General features: G+C 39.9%; 1 protein-coding gene across 22 annotated transcripts in view; it reads right to left on the bottom strand.

Annotated features, from left to right (window-relative positions):
- Positions 1–452: 452 nt before the first annotated feature.
- Positions 453–19,830, bottom strand: part of Pbrm1 (polybromo 1) — a 94,627-nt gene continuing 75,249 nt past the window's right edge. For 10 of the 22 annotated variants that reach the window (XM_047530676.1, XM_047530670.1, XM_047530672.1 and 7 more), the window contains 9 exons: positions 19,633–19,790; positions 14,682–14,865; positions 13,497–13,707; positions 12,363–12,564; positions 8,948–9,112; positions 5,478–5,633; positions 2,438–2,508; positions 2,108–2,324; positions 453–1,113 (listed from right to left, as the gene is read on the bottom strand). In XM_047530676.1, coding sequence (XP_047386632.1) covers positions 941–1,113; positions 2,108–2,324; positions 2,438–2,508; positions 5,478–5,633; positions 8,948–9,112; positions 12,363–12,564; positions 13,497–13,707; positions 14,682–14,865; positions 19,633–19,790 — 1,537 coding nt within the window. In that variant the 3' untranslated portion in view covers positions 453–940. The remainder of the gene's footprint in view (positions 1,114–2,107; positions 2,325–2,437; positions 2,509–5,477; positions 5,634–8,947; positions 9,113–12,362; positions 12,565–13,496; positions 13,708–14,681; positions 14,866–19,632; positions 19,791–19,830) is intronic. The other 12 variants (XM_047530687.1, XM_047530689.1, XM_047530688.1 and 9 more) reach the window with 3 other exon arrangements.

Genomic DNA, 19,830 nt, shown 5'->3' with positions numbered 1-19,830 from the left:
TGTAATAGATTTGAAATTTCAAACTCATCTAACATATATAGGCATAAATTGTGAATTCATTATAAACAGATCAAAAGTACCCTTAAACTTACCTGCCAAGACTAGATATAATTCAGAGCTATGCACATGTTCTGCAAAAATCACTGACACCATAGATGTCTAACGGCACAAGAAAAACTGCATTCCCTCCAGGAATTCAAGAGGTACACAAGCTGTGAGTAGACACACAACCCTGACTGCAGATTTCTAGAGTGAGCCTCGAGTTAACAGAGCAAATGAGCCATGTCTCTCAAACACCCATGATCTGAACAACCTTTCAAAGAAAGCACTTCACTTTACCTGTAAGAAACAGCTTTTTTGGAAAGTGGCTTAAGATATTCAGGCACATGAAACATAAAAACATACTACCCTCTCTAAGATGTAAACTAGGACCAACTTCACATTTCATTGTCAACTTAAACTAATCTGTAAACTCTTGTTTTTTTTTTTTTTTTTTTTTTTCATTTTGTTCTTTTATAAAAAAAACAAAAACAAGCCCCAAACAAAACAAAAAACAAAAACCCCAAGCCAAGACAAAACCTTGGATGGTTTCAGTCCCATGGCAACAAGTAAAAAGATAAAACTCCAAGTCTACATATACAACCAATTATGAAACTGGTTTTAAACAAAGGAAACATATGCCAAAAAATCTTTGTGTATTTGATAAAGTCAACTTAATATAACAAAACCAAATTGAAATAGCTTATTAAAAGTGTCCTTATATAAAAATGGCCTTGTGATGTACAGTAAAATGCAATAAAAATCATCATCCTTTGTTCCTTCCCCCCACCCCCAGTAACTAAAATGGCTACTGTTCCACAACTCTTTATGCTTCTATAAAAAAAAAAAAAAAAAAAAAAAAAAACAAAAAAAAACCAAAAAACAAAACATAATGATGTGATTAAACGTTTTCTAGGTTGTATGCTTGGCGAATGTTGAGGGTGTCTCGAAGCATCAAATCCCGTAGGCGCCAGAGGGCATCTGCCATCGTGGTGTGGGCCCCTTTACTTTTGAGCCAGTGAGAGGGAAGGCGGCTCTCTTGTTCTTTTGACAAATGGACATCACGTCTTCGAGCTGAAAATTAAAGTGCAAAGAAAACAGAAATTGAGATGTTAAGGTAATAAAATGTCTCTCAGTTCTAAAGGCTGACACAGGTTTATTAAGCCATAAAACTTTATTTTTTTGGAACCCAGGGGCATTTAAACACTGAGTTGCCTCCCCATCCTTTTTTCTTTTTCTATTTTAAATTCTGAGGCAGGGTCTCGCCAAGTTGCTTAGAGCCTTGCTGAGTTGCTGAGGTTGGCTTTGCAATCCTCCTGCTTCACCTCCTGAGCCACTGGGATTTATAGGCATGCACCATCATGCCTGGACCACAAAACATTTAATATTTATAAAAATGCCTAAAGGTAAATATGTGAAGGGGAAAACATACCTACTACTCTTAAATTTCAAATATGATTTAAAATGAAGAATAAAATAGAAACTGTGTGCACATACATTAAGTCGATTGAACTAACTTATAGACTAATGGGAACATGTTTTTGATGTTTTTCTTTTTTAAAAATCTGCCATCTACACTAATGCCTAAATGCCTGAAAAATAATTACTATACTTGAAAAAATAGTAGTGATGCTTATAAACAAAACTCAGCTTTGAAACTGGTTAAAAACCCATTTGTAGTGTATGATGTCAATGTGCAAAGAAGCTCCAAACCATTATGAGACATACAATTTATTTTATAGGTATAAGAAAAAGGGACGTTTGTCAGCTGAGTGCAGTGGCAGATCGTAGTCCCAGTGGCTCTGGAGCCTAAGGCAGGAGAGGCAAGAGTTCAAAGCCAGCCTCAGCAACTTAGCAAGGTCCTAAGCAACTCAATGAGACCCTGTTTCTAAATAAAATACAAAAAAGGGCAGGGGATGTGGCTCAGTGGTTTGGTGCCTGTGGTTTCAATCCCTCATACCAAAAAAAAAAAAAGGGCTGCAGGACATTTGTTAAGAGCTAACAGCAACATGAGGACTGGGAGGAAGCGCATACTTTGCAAAGGTTTATTTAGAAGGATTCTCCTTACCTGCCAGAGTTTGGTCCCATTTGCTAATGCTGTTGGATTCGGCACTGAGTCCTTCAATGTATTTCAGGTAGGCCTCAGAGTGGAGAAGTCGCTGGGTCTTCGGTGGGGGAGCCACAAACATGGGTGTTGTTGGCTGTTGTATGACAGGAGGGCCAGCTGGATGTGGGCCAGGATATGGAGGTGGTGCCTGCTGTCCTGGAGGCCCCAAAACTCCCACCTGAAAGAACATGGGACCACATGGTGAGACAAAAAGATATTCTACACATATTTAGAAGGAAGATGATTAGAATTCTCTTGATTCCTAGGAAAAATCAAACTGGGGGCGCTCACCTGTTGTCCATATGGACTTCCACCTGGTGCTGGAGTCCCTACCATAGGGGCCACTCCTTGGTTCATCACACCTATAATTCAGAATGCAATGATACAATTAGAGGCTCTGGGTTGAGAAGATCAAAAAAACTACTGTTTGATAAGAAATGATGTCACTTAAAATGCCAACCTATGAACCTCTGCCCTTGAGTGTGGATAGGAAACCTAAGCATCCAGAACATGATTCAAATAGAAAATCTGTATTCCTTGGTTTCTAGGTACCTAGTGCACAATGCTAGCAGAGCTTGTCAGATGTACATCAATTACTCATGGTTTAGAAATTATTTGAAACCTGTATAAAATTCTAAATATTTCTCTAAGCGAGCTATAGTCAGGATACACCTCTGTTTTCAAGGTACATTTCTTGTGATAACACATTCTTCTCCAACTGGAGCCTGTGTAAACTTCAGTACAAATGGCATTGGAATCAGGCTCAGAGGGAAGAGGTTGTGGAAGTATAGTTAATTGAGCTTTGTAGAGGTTGGAGGTGCTGTCTTGCTGTCCCCTTGCAGGCCACCAGCATCTAGTTCTAACTGGAGTCACTAATGTTGGTAGATGAGACTTCCAGGTGATAGAGTAGTGCTCTGAAAATGGATGATGTATTGGTGTAGTGGTCTTGCTGCTATTGCTTCAGATGCAAAGTGACAAAGGAAGAAGACTTCATGACCCTACTATATTTCTTCTGTCTCTGGTAATAATTAAACTTCCCTTGCTGACTATTCATTAGTAATTGTTTTCTCACAACTGATAACAAAGAGATATCCTAAATTTAGTGTCTGAGGCTATTTTTATCTCAGGGTCATCTATTTATTCTTCAGGTAAAATATAAAACTAGGCAAGGGACCCAGTTCATTAAAAACTAACAAACCACAACTAAAACCATATAAGTTGTTCTTTAAAGTTTAAAACAAGTCCTGCTGGCTATACAGAAGGATCAGGAGGAACTAATTTCAAAGTCTATAGGTCTTCTGGATGAAAAATGTTGGCATTTTGATCAGGCAGAATCAACCCATTAGTCTAAGGTTCAGAGTTGTTAAATGCCACTTCCAGGAAGTATTAGGCATCCTCTTAAATGTCAAGAGAAAAAAAAAATCAAGTAAAATCAAGCTTTGGTTTAAAAAGTAGGGATTTTTTATATTTCAAGTACTTAGAAGTGTACCTGGATCACCACAGTAGGATCCTGATGGTTATCTGTGAATGAATGAAGAGGTGGTGTTGGGTAAACTGCTGCTTCAGCAACACATTACTAGACCCAGCCCCTTCCCCAGAATACTCGCCCACCTTAGACTCCACATGTAAGGGGGCTCTCTAAGTTGCCTACGTCATTTGCTTTGCAGGGCAGCACAAACAAATCAGCAAACCCCTCTTCTCCCTCTGCTTATAAGTGCCATGCCAGGGACATTCAGTGAGAATGTAAGCTGAGTGACCACAGGGGTTCCATGAATCCTGGGCTCCTAAAAGCCTGATCAGATATGTGCATGTACATACCAGGGGGGTTCTTCCCTGTCTCCCTGACTATAACCAGGGTGTTGTGCTTCCTTCAAATTCAATTTATAATCTGAAGGAGGGGAAGGGAGAACAGGTATGCCCCAACACCCACCAAAATACAGCTCCTACCAGGGGCCTTGGACAGGCTTCTCTCTGAGTACATGCATCTACAAGGGGTCAACTCCAACATGGTCTCACTGACTCAGATACCCTGTGCCAAAGTGAGAGGGTATAGAATTAAGGCCAAGTCCACCCGCCACACAGGTATACCTATTTTATGACTGACTTCTGCTGCCACAGCAATTTACACAATAGGTTACCATTTTCCAGAGAGAAACACCTACCTCTACAAACATTTCCTCCTCTAGGAACATGTGGAAAAAATGCTTCAGTGGAGTTATAGCTGTTCTTTAATCAACACTCAAAAAGAGTGTGGCTGGAGGCTCCAGGTCAGGCCACCAGGTTTGTTTACCCCACACACTGGCTGTGTCTACCCTCTTAAGCATTGTTTGAACCCTGCAAAACCCTTTGGTCCCTAGGTCCAAGACTGGTGTAAACAAACCAGGTAAGTTTCCATCCACATTTTATTTGGGTTGGGCTCTTAGCTGTTATCTTAGATAATGGAGCAAATGCAATTTTAAGTCATCTAAAGGTCACATTCCCTCCAACTAGATTATAGCCAAGAGTCAGTTCTTTTGCATATGATGGTAATTAATATGGGAACCTGTAATTTTCCTTTTTCTTTAAAATAATCTTTCAGCTTGCTAATTCATTATAAAGTGAAACTGAATGTAGCTATATCTGGACTCCATTTATATATTTCTATATGAAAGAACTTCTGAACTTCTGATGACAAAAAAACAGTGTTTAGTAGGGTGGGGTAGGATGTCCTTCAAAAATGTTATGTCATGCTTCTTAGGGGACTCAGACAGAGAAAACAAATTCAATGCAAATTAATTCCCTCCCTCCTTTTTGTTCCCATGACAGAGTGAGTACAGGATTTTTCAAGAGTTTTTACATTTGGAACTCTAGACTCCCCTTAGCAGGGTTGTTTGATTAGGAGATGGAACTCTACATAGAAGACCCTGTGAGGTAAGAATTGCACTAGATAATGAAATGCATTCAGATGCAAAAAGCACTTTTTTATGACTCAGAGCTAGCAATTTGGGAAACTTCATTCCCCAGTTAGAGGGTGCAGCCTTCTAGGCGGGCTGGCTGGCTTTTGGGCACATATCATATTGTTTGAGTGAGTATGTGTCCTGCCCCTTGGTCTGCTGAGTCTGGCTTTTGCCTTCTTGCACCCTGTGCTGCCATCAGGCAGCCAGGTACACGAGGTTACAGGTGCCATGCCACCTGCTTAACACAGCTAGGCCCTGTTGCTGACAGTTCTAGGGTACTCAATGAGGGAAGCCTGGCCACAGTGGGCAGCAGGTGTCTCCTGGAACAACTGGCTGAGGAGGAAAAAGAGAATACGAAGATGAGATTAATGAGTGAATGAGGATGAAGTTCTTACCCGGTGGTGGGATGCCCGGGAGGCCGGGCACACCTGGCGGAAGATGGTGGGGTGGAGGCCCCCCAGGGTGAAGTGGCTGCATGCTGCCCATGCTAACAAGGCCATCAACTGGGCCCTGCAAAGGTGGAAGGCCTGGCGGATAGCCACCCATCATGCCTTGAAGGACACAACAAATTTCAGACATGCATCATTAACATGCAACATGAGCTAAGTAATAACAACCCCCCACATGCACTACCAACAAATAAAGCACCCTTAGTACTGCATGATATAACGGTAATTAGTGCAATTATTTTGTTGCAACAATGAACAAAATAAAAAGCTACATAAACGAAACCCCACATTTCTAGATGAATTAGTACTTAGTACATTATTGTTTGTAGTTATTTTCACTGAAATAAATATGCTGTTTATGTTTTCACTTAAATAATAATGAAGAGGAGTTCTAGTAACAGCCTTCCCAAAGTCCAAATTATTGTAAGCTGTTCAAAAAGAGTGACCAGTTCTGCTGACTGCAACTCTAACTGAACAGCACACACCCCATCATTCCACTCTGCCCACACTCATATGCCTATCATGGGTACCCGTGAGGGGAAATCTGAATGGAGGGAAATGAAGTGCAGAGGCCTGATCACAAAGCATGGTTCTCCAGCTTGGGGGCAAGAATTTTTCAAGACTTTTACATCTACTCCTCCTCCCTTCTAGCCCCACCACTGCAGGTAAGAATGGATTGTCCTAGGGTTTGAGCTGGGGAACAGCTTCTAAAATGAATATTTCATCTTTAGATCTTGAAACATGTTAAATAAAGATAAAATCTAAATCCTCCCAAGCCAACCAAAGCTCAGGTCACTCAGAAACCTACAGGCAGAGGAAGAGCTGGAGAATCAGGCTCTGCTGACATGAGAAAATGCCATTTGTCACTGTCTCCAAGCTCACAAATGTCATCACATAAACCTTTAGTTAACAGGGAGCATTTTAATCAAGGTATAGAATTTCTGTGCACAGAGGCTTTTATTCCTTTATTTTCAGAGCATACCTTCATAGAACAAATATCTTCTGCTGGCTAGGGAAGAGTTTCAGCAAACAAGTAGTTTTGGCAAAAGGGGTGAGAATAAAATAATTTCAAATTTCAAGGACTCACCTATCAAAAAAACCTTTAAGATCACATGGCATTTTTTTAAACAAGAAAAACAACTTGACTTTTCTGATATTTGTAATAATCATGATGAACAAGAATGCCAAACTCCCCCTGAAGTGCAGTCACTTGATCATAGCTTCTTGCAAAGGGAGAGTTAAAGGGCTAATGCAAGCCTCGTTGTTATACATACTCTGTAGAGGGACTCTGGGAAACAGTGGAAAACTTCAGATTTTGAGAATTTCATTCTGACTTTCCCTTAAGAATTATTTGAAAGTATTTATTTATAAAAAAGTTCAGTCTTTTAAAGCTATGACATCACTGAAAATCCTGAGATTGACTACCTTGCTTCCTTAGTCATATATAAACTGACTGAAAAACTTACAATCACAAACCAATAAAACAAACTTGAAATAATATCTCTATACATGAAACAGGACGAGTTTCATTTTTTAAAGAGTTCAGGAAGTAAAAAGTACTTCTGAATAGACGCCATCATCTAAACATGAGGAGATCCAATGCTACCAAACTGCCTTTTAACCACACCACAAGGTATAGCTTTTAGATATAAGTAGGTGAGAAATTTAAGAATGTTAGGAGGCTTTGCTTTCAATTACAAAAGCCCATCTGAACGCAGCCTTCACAGGCTGTGGTTGAAGATTAAGAACTGAAAGACATGACATTTGTCTTCATTAAACTGTACTTTGGCATTTATTATCCCAGTCACATGTGTTCAAATGAGCTTCAATGCTTGTAAGCAAAGCTGGTTTCAGACACTGACAAGGCTAAGACTCAGGCCCTAAGCAACCTGTAAGCCCATGAAAATCATCCTCTTAGCTGCAAAGTTCCCACTGTGGACCAAAGACTGGTTATCATTGAGAATGCTTGCCCTTCACTCCCAAGGCCCAGAAGTCTGGGCAGCACACCCTTAATAATGGAGTCGGGGCTTTCTAGAGGGACCACAGTCCTCACCCACAGAGCTCTATGTTATTCCCTAACAGGGAGCTAAAATGCTGCAGCTGCTGTTTTTTTAATGTTTTGAGCTGTTTGTATTCATTTTGTAAATATGTCCCTGGGTTTTGTAGTCAAGGGCACAGTGCCACAATATCACATCAAATAGAACAAAGCAGGATGTCAATGAGGGAATTCTAACTTCCAAAGTCCCCATGTTCAAGGCCTAATTTATAAAAACCTCTGGAACCCCATTAACCAAAATGGGCCATGGAATAGAGCAGGCGATTATGAGATTTGTTAGATCAACATCAGTTACACTGAAAGTACTGACAGCCATGATTCAGATGTGCTTTGGCGAGTGCAACTGCTGAGTTCAGCGACAGTGCATTTGAGAACTTGCCATCACAAAAGTTAGGAGCGACAATGGAAAAGTTATCCTATGCTACTCTTCCTTAAAAAGCAAAAACAAAAAAACCAACAAAAGCAAAACAAAAACAGCATCTCAATGAACCTGCCTTGAACAACACTGTCTTGGGCTCCCTGAGAAAGAGGTCAGACTACTTGAGAAGAAACACAGGTGGCACATACAGATCTCACCAGACTTGGAGAGATCACAAAGGAGGGGCCCGAGAAGTGGTCTACAGGTTTCTCACTGGAGACATGTCAGACAAGGATATTCAAGGATAGTCAGATTTGCTAAGGCTACCAGAACCAGAGACAACACACACAAGCAAACCACATTCATCATTTTCTTTTTGCTTTTGGTTTAAATATGTGACTGGGATACTAACAGAAAATGCAGTTTAATGTAATTAAATAGAAAAGCATTACAGAGTGGGCACAATGAATTGAATAAGGACTTTGTATTCTATTTAGCAGTCATGCACATTGGTGACCAAGAAAGGATTTACAATTCATTGTCAAAAATCCTTTTAAATGGTCAGCCTTTTAAGGATGGCTACAGCAGAACAAGGCAAACTGAATACTGCATGAGACAGAATATCAACACAACCTAAAGACTGGCTTTGTGTTTTCTCTTGGGAGTTCCTCTAGAACAGAACTTAGGCTCTATTTATATTTTCTGCTGTAGTGCTCTATCAAGAACAGTCTGGGGTGAGAACATCGCCAGACCATGCCCACAGCCAGGGAAGAGATGCTCCCTACTAGTTCCCAGGGTTGGGCCCAGGGCCCATTTCTGGGGCAGAGGGAAGGCATTGCCCATATGGGAAAGGCAATACAGGACAACATGGATGACTTCAAACTTTGAATCTGTCATGAGAAAAGGCTACAGACTGCGGCCTACTCCTCTTGGAGAAAAAAAAAAAAAAAATGAAGGAATTTCTTAAAGTGGAAAAAAAATGGTCTTAGCTCCTGTTTTTACCTGCAACAGGTGTCAACTGCTGATTGAGCATCCCCATTGGTGTTGGTGGTGGCACCACCCCCATGAGAGCCCCCACAGGGGTGCCTGCTCGGGGAGAAGCACTCGGCTGCTGTTGCTGTGCTGCTCGCTCTCTCTCCTGCTGCTCAGCAACTTTAGCTGCCCGCTCTGTAAAGGCATTTCAGATTTTCAATTCTGTTTTTAACCCAGGAATTCAAAATACCATCCATTGCATTCAACAGGACTAGTAAAAACACAGGCAACAGTTCTGTCTCAATGGAAGGAACAGTAGATGACTAGTCTCAACACAGGAGGAGTCGGGCCGATTTCACTTGGTAACCTAGAATCCAGCTTTCCTATCCCATCTTGAGAACTGGTCTGCAAAGATTTCAAGAATGTTAAGACTGCAACACACATTCAGAAAGCACAGATTTTATTTAAACACATCACCAGCGTAACCACCGTGGTTAATCTCACGAGGCACCCTGAAGATGAGAAGCGCTACCATTATTCTAGTATTAATAGCATCACAGATTATTTATAATTTCAACATGAAGCAATTCCATGGCCCATTATAATTTTTGGCACAATTGTTACTTACTATATTTCCTGATTCCATGTACCCAATTTTACTGAGATTGAGGACTCTTTATCATTAGTGTCATAGGTTTAGCAGCTGAAGAAAATTAACTCTGTAAGGGAAAAGTAGCTTACTGCCTCTGCCTCTTCTAGGGAAAGTAAACAGCTAATTTCTATATTCTAATGAACCAAAGAGGTCATGCTTAGTAAACCCCAGGGAGAAAAAAATGCATGATACTCCAGGCTACAATCATCAGAAGCAGGTAATTAATATATAAATGTATGTAGCGAAGGACAATGTTCTGAAAGAACCAGGTTTCCTGAAGCTGAGTAGTTCAAAGCTGACCATAAATTATCCTAAATCAGGGAGAATTACAGAATCCACTCTTATTTCATCCACAATGCAAGATAAGTATTTGCTTGTGGCACTTCTGGGCTGGGCTGTTACCTGTCCCCCTACCTCCCACTACTCTGCATCTCCAGAGCCGGCAAACCCAACAGTCATGTTCCTAGCCTAATAGGCTGAACCCTTCCTGGAGAAGTATTCCCAAAGTTCCCACCATACATAGTTTATTCTGCTTCACCAATCAAATAGCAAATGCTTCCCACTCTTCAGATGGGCAAAGGAGGATGGGAGACAGGTAGTCACTTGTCCAAGGATACAGAGAATCAACGACCCATGACCCCCGAGACTCCTGATAATCACAGTCAACTGCCACACATTTTACACTCCAACATGGAATTCAAAAGAATACCACTGATCTAAGGGGAAAAGGGCTTAAGGTCATTTGGCTTTAAAGAGAAATTGAGAAGCAACAGCTCCAGTTTTCCCTTAGGGTAAAGAATGGGAAAGTCAAGCAAGTCAAAGGCGCCTTGGCTGAGACAGAGTTGCCTGCAGAGACTTACTACCACTCACTAACACACCCAATTTACACAGACCCTGCATAAACAACCACGTGAGGGATAATGGCCATTTGAACAATCAATTTCCTTGAACTAGCAATAAAAAAACCACTGATGATGTTAAATTCTAGTATTTTCATTATACAAACAACATGGTAAAGTGGGAGAGAAAAAAAAAAAAAAAAGTTTGAAAAAATGAATTTAAGCCTGTGGATCAAATATTGTGACTATCTGTTGGATCTCTCTGGGAGAAGTTCATATGGGCTGTCCTAAAAGTAAAAAAATCATTACAACTAAGCCAAACTCCTAATTCTGGGTTTTGAGTTCAATGGGTAGGGACACCAAAAGTCTTAGGCAAGATTCACAGTCACATAACTCACCCACATAACTCACCCGCACTAGGTTCTTCCTAAACTTCAGATCCCTAGTTGAAGGTAGGAGAACTTCCCAAAAGCCATCAATCTCTCCCTCCCTTTTCCCTCCCTGCAACAGTGTTTCTGCTTTTACATTATCTTCACACCTTTTCTTACTCACACCTAAATAACTAGCCACTGAGTCCTTGCTTCATTTTCCTTGGAACTGGTTTTATACACATATTACCTTAATTTCCAACACTCTTCCATCGTAGAGTGTATTTGGTCATACTTTGCACTAAGGTCAGAAATATCAAAATTCCCCAAAGTTCTAGGTTCTTATGGAATTCATGAGGATTTAAAGAATGGCTCTTCAGGATATTAATAGGTATTACATAAAAACCTGGTCAAATTTCAGAAAATACCAGATAATAAAAAACAGGTTCTTTATTGTAGGTCTTAGGAGGAAATACAGGAAAATGCATTGTAAGTTTTGAAGACAAAGAGCTTGGAATGTTTCTCAAATTGGTTTTGCCAATGATTTTTGTCTGATTATCTTGCAGGATTAGGCTTCTGCAGAAGATCCTTAGAGAAGCCTGCCAGGTAATTTTATAATAATCAACTGTAACAAATGAAAGGAGTAATACTTTTTTTAAGAAGGGTTTCTTTGAAGACTTCATAAACTTCAATAAAAAGGCAGCCTTAACAATTAATTTATGTTTGCAGGAAAATAATGAACTTGGACTTAGCCAAAAAGACTAATGATTGATCATTACAAGAGGATGGCTCTAAATTGGCAAAATGAACTAATATATAAAATTCTAAATGGGGGAAAACATACAGCTCAAGGGTACAAAGTCCTGCCTAATCTAATGTTTAGTACTTATTTATCAAAGTCATGCCTGACATTAACAACAATAATAATAACCAAAATCCAAAACACCAAAAATCTCTCTCAAGTATTTGTCCCTAATGGCTAAGAACCACCAAATATTTCAATGATAGCTCATGGCCCAAAGTAATATAATTATAGAGTAAAAAGAAAATAAAGGCAGTGGAGCTCAAAGAGACCTCAAATGCCTTAACAATAGCTATGAATACAGATACAGCACAGGTCACAAGTGGCCTAAGAAACTAAGGCTTTAGTCAAGCCTCAGCAGAGAGTTTAAACATATCAAGAATCAGGACAGAAGATCACTGATTTTAAAAGTCCCCTTTCAGATGAATTTTAATCAAAATTATACTTAACATCATCGTATAGTCATTCCCCAGCTCAACATATGTGTGCCTACAGAGCTCAATGAAAGAAAATCATGCAATCGTTAACAGTAAAAATATTTTTGTTTGAGAAATTTGGGGAGGGGACACTACCAGGATCAGAAGCCAAGTAAGAGGCAGCCCTCTGCCTAGTCAGAACAAGACTAGCATCTACAATGCTGGTTATCATCAGGAACAGTCCCCAATACAAGGTTCATGTGTGTGTAGCAAGAACAAGAGAGTAAAATCTGTCTATGCACGTGCATTCCTGAAAAAACCCCCTTGTGCTTCAAAGGCTGAGACAGTTGTGCCTAGTCCCTATTTACCTTCATATTCTGCTTTCTTGGCTGTCTCAAGGTTTCTCCATTCTGTCCCGACCAGTCGGCTGAGCTCCCCAAAAGAGTAGTCTGGGTGCTGGGCTTTAATCACAGCTCTCATCTCACTACTGAACAGGATGTAGCCACTCATGTTGATTTTCCGTTTGGAGCCTTCCTTCTTTGCACTGCCTTTGGCAGACTTTGGGGTAGACTGTAAGACAGAAAACTCTTATAGTGCATCAGAACATTGCATTTAATTAACTGCTCAGAGCTTCTGGAAGCCAGGAACATGTGATCCCAAGGTTACTGTTTTATAGACACGGTTTGTAGCTGGCCATTTTCTTGGTCAAAACATACCTCTTCCTTGCCTCTTACCATGTAAGAAATAAATGAAAGTTTCACTGAATTCCATGACTGCAATCTCTAATGATGACCTCACAATTAAGCTTGAGAAAATTCTGAATGAAAAAAATACCAGAAGGAATCACCTTTGCCAAAGATGAGGTTCTGAGAAAGGAGAGATTTAAAAGATTTGGGCAACAGGTTAGGCACAGTGGCACATGCCTATAATCCCAGCTCCTCAGGAGGCCAAGGCAAGAGGATCATGAGTTCTGGGCCAGCCTGAGCAACTTAGGGAGACCCTATTTTAAATAAAATTGAAAAAGGGCAGAGCATGTATTGCAGTGGTAGCATCTTTGCCTAATGCACGAGTCTCTGGGTTCAATGCCCAGAACCGCAAACAAACAAAACCCCAAAAGATAAGAACAATGAAAACTTAAGAGTAATAGGATGATGCCATTCCTTTACAGCTTTACTTTAATAGAAGGCAAGGAGAGCCTTCTAATTAAACTTGCCATTAGACAAGTTTAATGAACTTGTCTAAAGAAAATTTCATTTTAAATTAGGAATAGATTAATGACGTGATAAATATAAATGTTCCGTCAATTAAAAATATGTAAGTAAAAAAATATGTAAGTAAGTAAATAAAAAGCATTGATAAAGAAAAAAAAATCTTTTTTCCTATAGAATTCTAGGTAGAAGTTTACACATACGGAAGGGCTGGATGCCTCCTTACTTTTTGGTTTGAGTCAGCTGCAAACCAATTTGAGAACAAGATAAGTAAAAGGAACGTGTCACCTTCACCTGTGGGGGTGTGTAGGGCATGAGGTCCAGTTCACTGGACAGGGGAGTCTGAAGCTGAGGTAGAGAAGGAGGTTCAATGACCTCACTATCTTCTTCTCCCATTTCTTCAACATCCTCATCTCCACCTTCTAACTCAGCAAATTTAGCTTCTAGCAATTGGATCTTTTTTTCCAACAAAGGTGAGGGCTCTTTCTGAGGAACGATTGGTTTTCTGAAAGAAGTGACAAAAAAAAAAAAAAAAAAAAAAATTTCAGTTGGGCACAGAGATGCACACCTGTAATTCCAGTTACTCAGGAGGCTGAGGAAGGAGGACTGCAAGTTTAAAGCCAGCCTGGGCAAGACTCTGTCTTAAAAAACTAGAAAGGGCTAAAGTATATAGTCTAGTGTAGGGTATCCCTGGGTTTGAACTCTAGTAATGCAATAAATTAATAAATAAAGTAAGCAAGTAAGTCACCTAACATCACTTCGGAATTGGTCAGAAAGCAGTGCAGTGTCTAGAAATGACTTCTTGCAATCTGCAGTGTACAATTTAAGGGTGGCAAGGAAATTTAAATAAGCATTTATGAAGTCACTTCTACATAGAGAGGCTTGTTTTCAAAGGATCTTGTGGAACACCCATAGAAGCATTTTGCTTGAAGTCAGAACTAGTTTCCTACACATGGCAGAAAGAGTTCTCATAATCTGTGGAACTGAGTAATCTCCTAACAGACAGGATATGAAGCAACTATTTCTACCTCTGTTCTACAATTACTGGCAGCTCCAAGAACACTGTTAAGAGTGGTTAACAAGTCCCAGCAGGTTATGAAGCTTTTCGTATTTAACTGAATTAATATTTTCTATTTGGAATGTATACTGCTCTAGTTTAAGATCAAATTTTAAGAAACTCAAAACACTGGGCTATACTATTTTGATATGAATTAACTGAAGTGTTCTTTCTCCCTCAGTTTTTAAAGATTTACCAAGCTGGGCACACTGGTGGAAGCCTGTAATCCTAGCAGCTCAGGAGGCTGAGGCAGTAGGATCATGAGTTCAAAGTCAACCTCAGCAACTTAGCAAGGCCCTGAGCAACTTAACAAGACCCTGTCTCAAAATAAAATATTAAAAAGGGCTGGCGATGTGGCTCAGTGGTTATATGCCCTGAGGTTTAATCTCCAGTACCAAAAACACAACAACAAAAAGATTTACCTAAAGTAGTAAATTTCATCATCTACCACTTTAGCAGAGAGAGAGAACCTCTTCAGTCCCTTGAATTTCTTCATCTGCTTGTCACTCTCATTGTAGCGACTCTCACAAAGCAGAATGTCATTTTCTGGTATTTCAGTTGGCCTGCAGGACAGGAAGTCCTTGAATGACAACACAGCACACTTTCCTGAAAGAGCAAGTTGAAAAAAAAATTAAAGGAATAAATTGTAGACACAGTTTACAATTTTTTAAAAAAATTGTTATTAATTTTTAATAAATATATTCACAGTGAGATATGAGTAGGTGGGTTTTTGGGGAAAAGAATGCCTTAGCAGACAGAAACCTGGGTCTATGAGCATGACCAGTTATGCTTATCCCTTCAGTTAGATGAATGAAACCTCTAATGTATGCTTAGACCAACAAGAACAAAAACAAAATTAATTTAAATGTCACCAGATTCAAAGACTTACACAATATGCCTACAAATGATTTATAGCTTGATTGCTTAACAATAGAGAAACATTCTGAACTCTTAATAGCAAATGATTGTCAGGGGCCTTAATTTTTCCAAAAAGCTTGCCTAAGAACCTCCATGCTTCTTTCCAGAAAAATTACATACATATTATTAGAGAGTTTGACTCAGGGTATATCTATCACTTCTCTCTGAGAAGTGAGAGGCACCCTACTCTGCTTCTGGAATGTGTACACCTGTGTTGTCCTTAAATAAATTTTTGTGCCTTGCTTTTGATGAATACTGGAATATTCTTCAGTGACAAAATTAAGAACCCATGCAGGCAGAACTGAGGTCCCTGTCCAATGATAACATGACACAAAATTAAAAAGATATAGAATAATATGTACATTGGCATAAGGACAGACTAGACAGACCAATGGAGCAGAACTGAGAGTCGACAAATAAACCCATACAATTGGTTTTTTTGGGCAACCCATTTTCAACAAAGGTGCCAAGACAATCTAATGGTTGGAAAACAATACCTTCTTTAATAGATGGTACTAAGACAACTGGATTTCCATGTGCAAAAAATTAAGTTGGGGTCTTATACCATATACAAAAATTAACTCAGAATGGATCAGAGACATGAAGACAAGAGTTACAACTACAAAACTTAGAAGAAAACATAGATGTAAATCTTTGCGACATTTGATTAGGCAATGATTTCTTAGATGTGACATTGGAAGAGGACCAGAAATCATAGAAAATGAAAGATAAACTAGACTTCATCAAATTAAAAACTGTTGTGTGTAGAGGATACTATTAAGAAAGTGAAAAGACAACCTATACAACAAAATATTTGCAAATCATACATCTAGTAAAAGGTTAGCACCCAGAATATAAAGAACTCCTCACTTAACAATTAGAAGACCAATAACACAATTAAAAAATGGGCAAAGGATCTCAACAGACATTTCTCCAAAAAAGATACATGAGTGGTAGGTAAGTAAGTACATTAAGCAACAGTTCATTTTATTTTGAGACAAGGTCTTGCTAAGTTGCTGAGGTAAGCCTCAAACTTGAACCCCTCCTGCCTCAGTCTCCCAAATTGCTGGGATTACAGGTATGCTCCAGAGCCCTTCTATTATTTATTTAATTTATTTTTTAAATAGTTTTTTAGTTGTAGACGGACACAGTATCTTTATTTCATTTATTTTTATGTGGTACTGAGGATCAAACCCAGGGCCTCACACCTGCTAGGCAAGTGCTCTACCACTAAGTCACAACCTCTGCCCCCCTTTTATTTTTGAGAAAAGGTCTCACTATGTTGCTCAGACTGGCCTCAAACTCCTGGGTTCAACTGGTCCTCTGGCCTCAGTCTACCAAGCAGCTAAGACTACAAGAACAAGTCACCATGCCTGGCTCAACATTTGTCTTCTGAAAATAATTCAACCATGCCAGAGTTCATCGCTAATAACATTTGTGCCACTTCAATTAGTTCACACCAAGATTTTTCAGAATTCCATCTGTAAGTTTCTCATGTTGGTCTAGACCACAATCCATTCCATATTGTAGGAGAGGAAGATGGCTCTTGCTGGGAATATAGCATCTCTAAGTGCTTTTTATAAAAAATGGGACATCTTTGTGTTAGTTATTCTCTCCAGAGATTGTTTTAGTATCATTCCTAGAAGAAGCGAATATTAATTTGTGATGGGTTACTAATATTTTTGGGATTGTCGTCTTTTTTTTTTTTTGGTGGTGCTGTGGATCCAACTCAGGACCTCACACATGCCAGGCAAGCACTTTCCCACTGAGTCACACCCCAAGCCTACTTTCAGGGTCTTTTAAGCTCCTCTAAACACAATGCTGGAAACAGCACACTCCTTTGAGCTTTATGGAGGTATTGTCAGTCGCCTTCTTCAGTCACTTGACATTATTGGCTATGCAGATGGGCAGCTGCAGCACCTTGCCTATGAAGATCTTTTCTTCCTGTGGCAATACCATACTGACTTCACTGAGGCCTGCACCTGACATCTTGGCCCTTAAGGGTCACCAGGAAGGTGGGTAGAGTCACCTTCTGTCCATATGTTCCATTGTTGGGACACTTCCACCCCTGTCACTTGCTGAAGCCTAGGCGGTTTCCTTGATCCTGCCACCTGGAAATAAGGATTCTGGAAAGTTTCTATAGATACCTGGGAACCTAGAAGGCCATGCATATGTGAATCGGTAGGGTGCACTATCAGAAAATACCTGAGAAGTCCCTACACTCTCACCTGTGGCTGACCTTCAAGCTTTGTGAAAGCAAGAAATAAAGGTAAAGATGTAAACTGCATGGCTAAAATGGTGAAGGTTGGTGTGCTCCAACACATACAGGAAATACAGCTGCAAATACTGGGAGTTTTTGGTTCTAGGCATTTAAGAAAATCTTTATCAAATCACTATCTGATCACTAAGCTGAGAGAACAGATACTTTAGTGACCACACATAACAAAGACACACCTTTTTTTTAAAAGTTACTGAATAAACAACTACAACCCATAACAAGCAATAACAAGAAAGCCTAAGAAGAAAGGAGAACCTGATTTTCAGAGTTACTACACTGTTAATATTCAAAATGTCTGGTTTTCTTTCTTCTTCATTTATTTTTTGTTTTTTCATTACTAGGGAATGAACCCAGGGCCTCATGCAGGCTAGGCAAGTGCTTTACAATTGAACTATATCCATAGCCCTTTTGATTTTTAAATTTTGAGATATAGTCTCACTAAATTGCCCAGGTTGGCCTCAAACTAGCAACCCTCCTGCCTCAGCCTCCTGAGTAGCTGGGATTAGAGGTGTGGGTCACTGTGCCTGCCATAATATACTTTCCAACTACTCAGGTGGCTGAGGCAAGAGAGTTCAAAGTTTGAAGCCAGCATGGTCAACAGTCAGAGTCTGTCTCAAACATAAAATGGGATGGGGAAGTAGCTCAATGGCAAAATGCTTGCCTAGCATGAGCAAGTCCCTGGGTTCAATCCCCAGTGCTGCAAAAGCAAATATCAAAACAACCAAACTATGAGCAATTGGGCTGAGGGGTACAGCTCACTGGAAGAGTACATGCTTAGCATTCATGAGGTCCTGGGTTCAATTCCCAGCACATGAAAACAAAAAATATAAGCCATTAGTATAAAGCTTGTGACTAATCTCTCAGGAAACCATTACAAAAGATGTAAAAAGTAGTTGGTGTAAGTAAGCTCTACAGGTAACACAGGGTCAAAAGAAAACTAACTGAAAACAATGCAGTATATGATGATGGATACAACCAGATCTAAGAAACAATGTAACTGTGAACATTCAGTAGAAACAAACCAAAACCAAAACATGCATCTTGAACAGGGACAATAATATTATCAGGATTTAGAGTCCAACACAGACTAGGAGGTTTTTGGCTTGTTTTTTGGTATTGGGTATTGAACCTGGGGTACTTTACTGTCACGTTACACCCCCAGCCCTTTTTGAGAAAGGGTCTTGCTAAGTTGCTTAGGGCCTCACTAAGCTGTCAGGCTGGTCTCGAACTTGGCGATTCTCCTGCTTCAACCTCTGAAGTCACTGGGCTCACAGGTATGCATCACCGTGCCTGGCAAACTGTGAGGTTTTTTTTGTTTTGGTGATACTGGATATTGAACTCAGAGGCACTCTGCCACTGAACTACAAATCCCCATTCGTTTTTTTTTTTTTTTGCAGTACTGGGGAGGGAACCCAGGACCTTGTGCATGCTAGTCAAGTACTCTGCTATTGAGCTATATTCCCAATCCCCTTTTAATTTTGAGACAGCCTTGCTGGTTGCCCAGGCTGGCTTGAACTTGTGATCCTCCTGCTTCAGCCTCCCAAGAGGCTAGGATCACAGACATGCACACTGTGCCCAGTTCCTACCTTATTCTTACAAGAGGCACTGTGATTCCTCTCTCTAATGTTTGTGTCAGCTTATACCACCACTGTGCTCAAATCCCTCCCAGGACTTCCTATCCACTCCAAGCTCAATCACTGCATTGTTTAGAAAGCTTTCTATGACTAGATGCCCAGCCACCTCAGAGAGCTCAAACCCTTCCACACCCCTGCCCTGTTCCAGTTATCCACTTTTCATATTATATGTCTGGAACATGCCTAGATATTATACTTTTGAGGCTTTTTGCTGCACCTCAGATATTCAAAATGGGCATTTTCCTTACTTCTTTAGGGTTCTATTCACATGTTACCTAGCAGCAAGGCTTTTACTGAACAAATGACCTCGTCTCAACACTACACTCAATTCTTTTACTTTATTTTCATTTACAGACCTAACCATTGCTTGATGTTCTACACATCTGTTCTTCTATTTATGGATTCCCCAACCTTATCCCACAGACTTCTTTGATTTGCTTATTGCTATATACTTAACATCTAGAATAGTACATAGCATAAACCTAGTAGTCAATCAATTTTTAAGCAGTTAATGTGTTTAAATGAAAAAATATAAATACCTACCCAAAATACATGTCATAGGGCAGGTTTCCTCCAGATTACTCAGGAATACTTCTTTTTTGTAGAACATTTTTGTGGGTTCATGCTCTGTCTCTTCTGGGTGAATGAAAATGGGGCCATAAAAATATGCAGCTCCATCTCGGACCCATACTTTTTCAATTCTTGGGGCAGGGGTGGAGAATGGAGAAATCACATTAAGAT

This window comes from Sciurus carolinensis, chromosome 17 (genome assembly GCF_902686445.1).
Source record: "Sciurus carolinensis chromosome 17, mSciCar1.2, whole genome shotgun sequence".
Classification (NCBI taxonomy): domain Eukaryota; kingdom Metazoa; phylum Chordata; class Mammalia; order Rodentia; family Sciuridae; genus Sciurus; species Sciurus carolinensis.
Note: the sequence above shows the minus strand (reverse complement) of the source record. Positions and strands in the feature narration are given on the sequence as shown.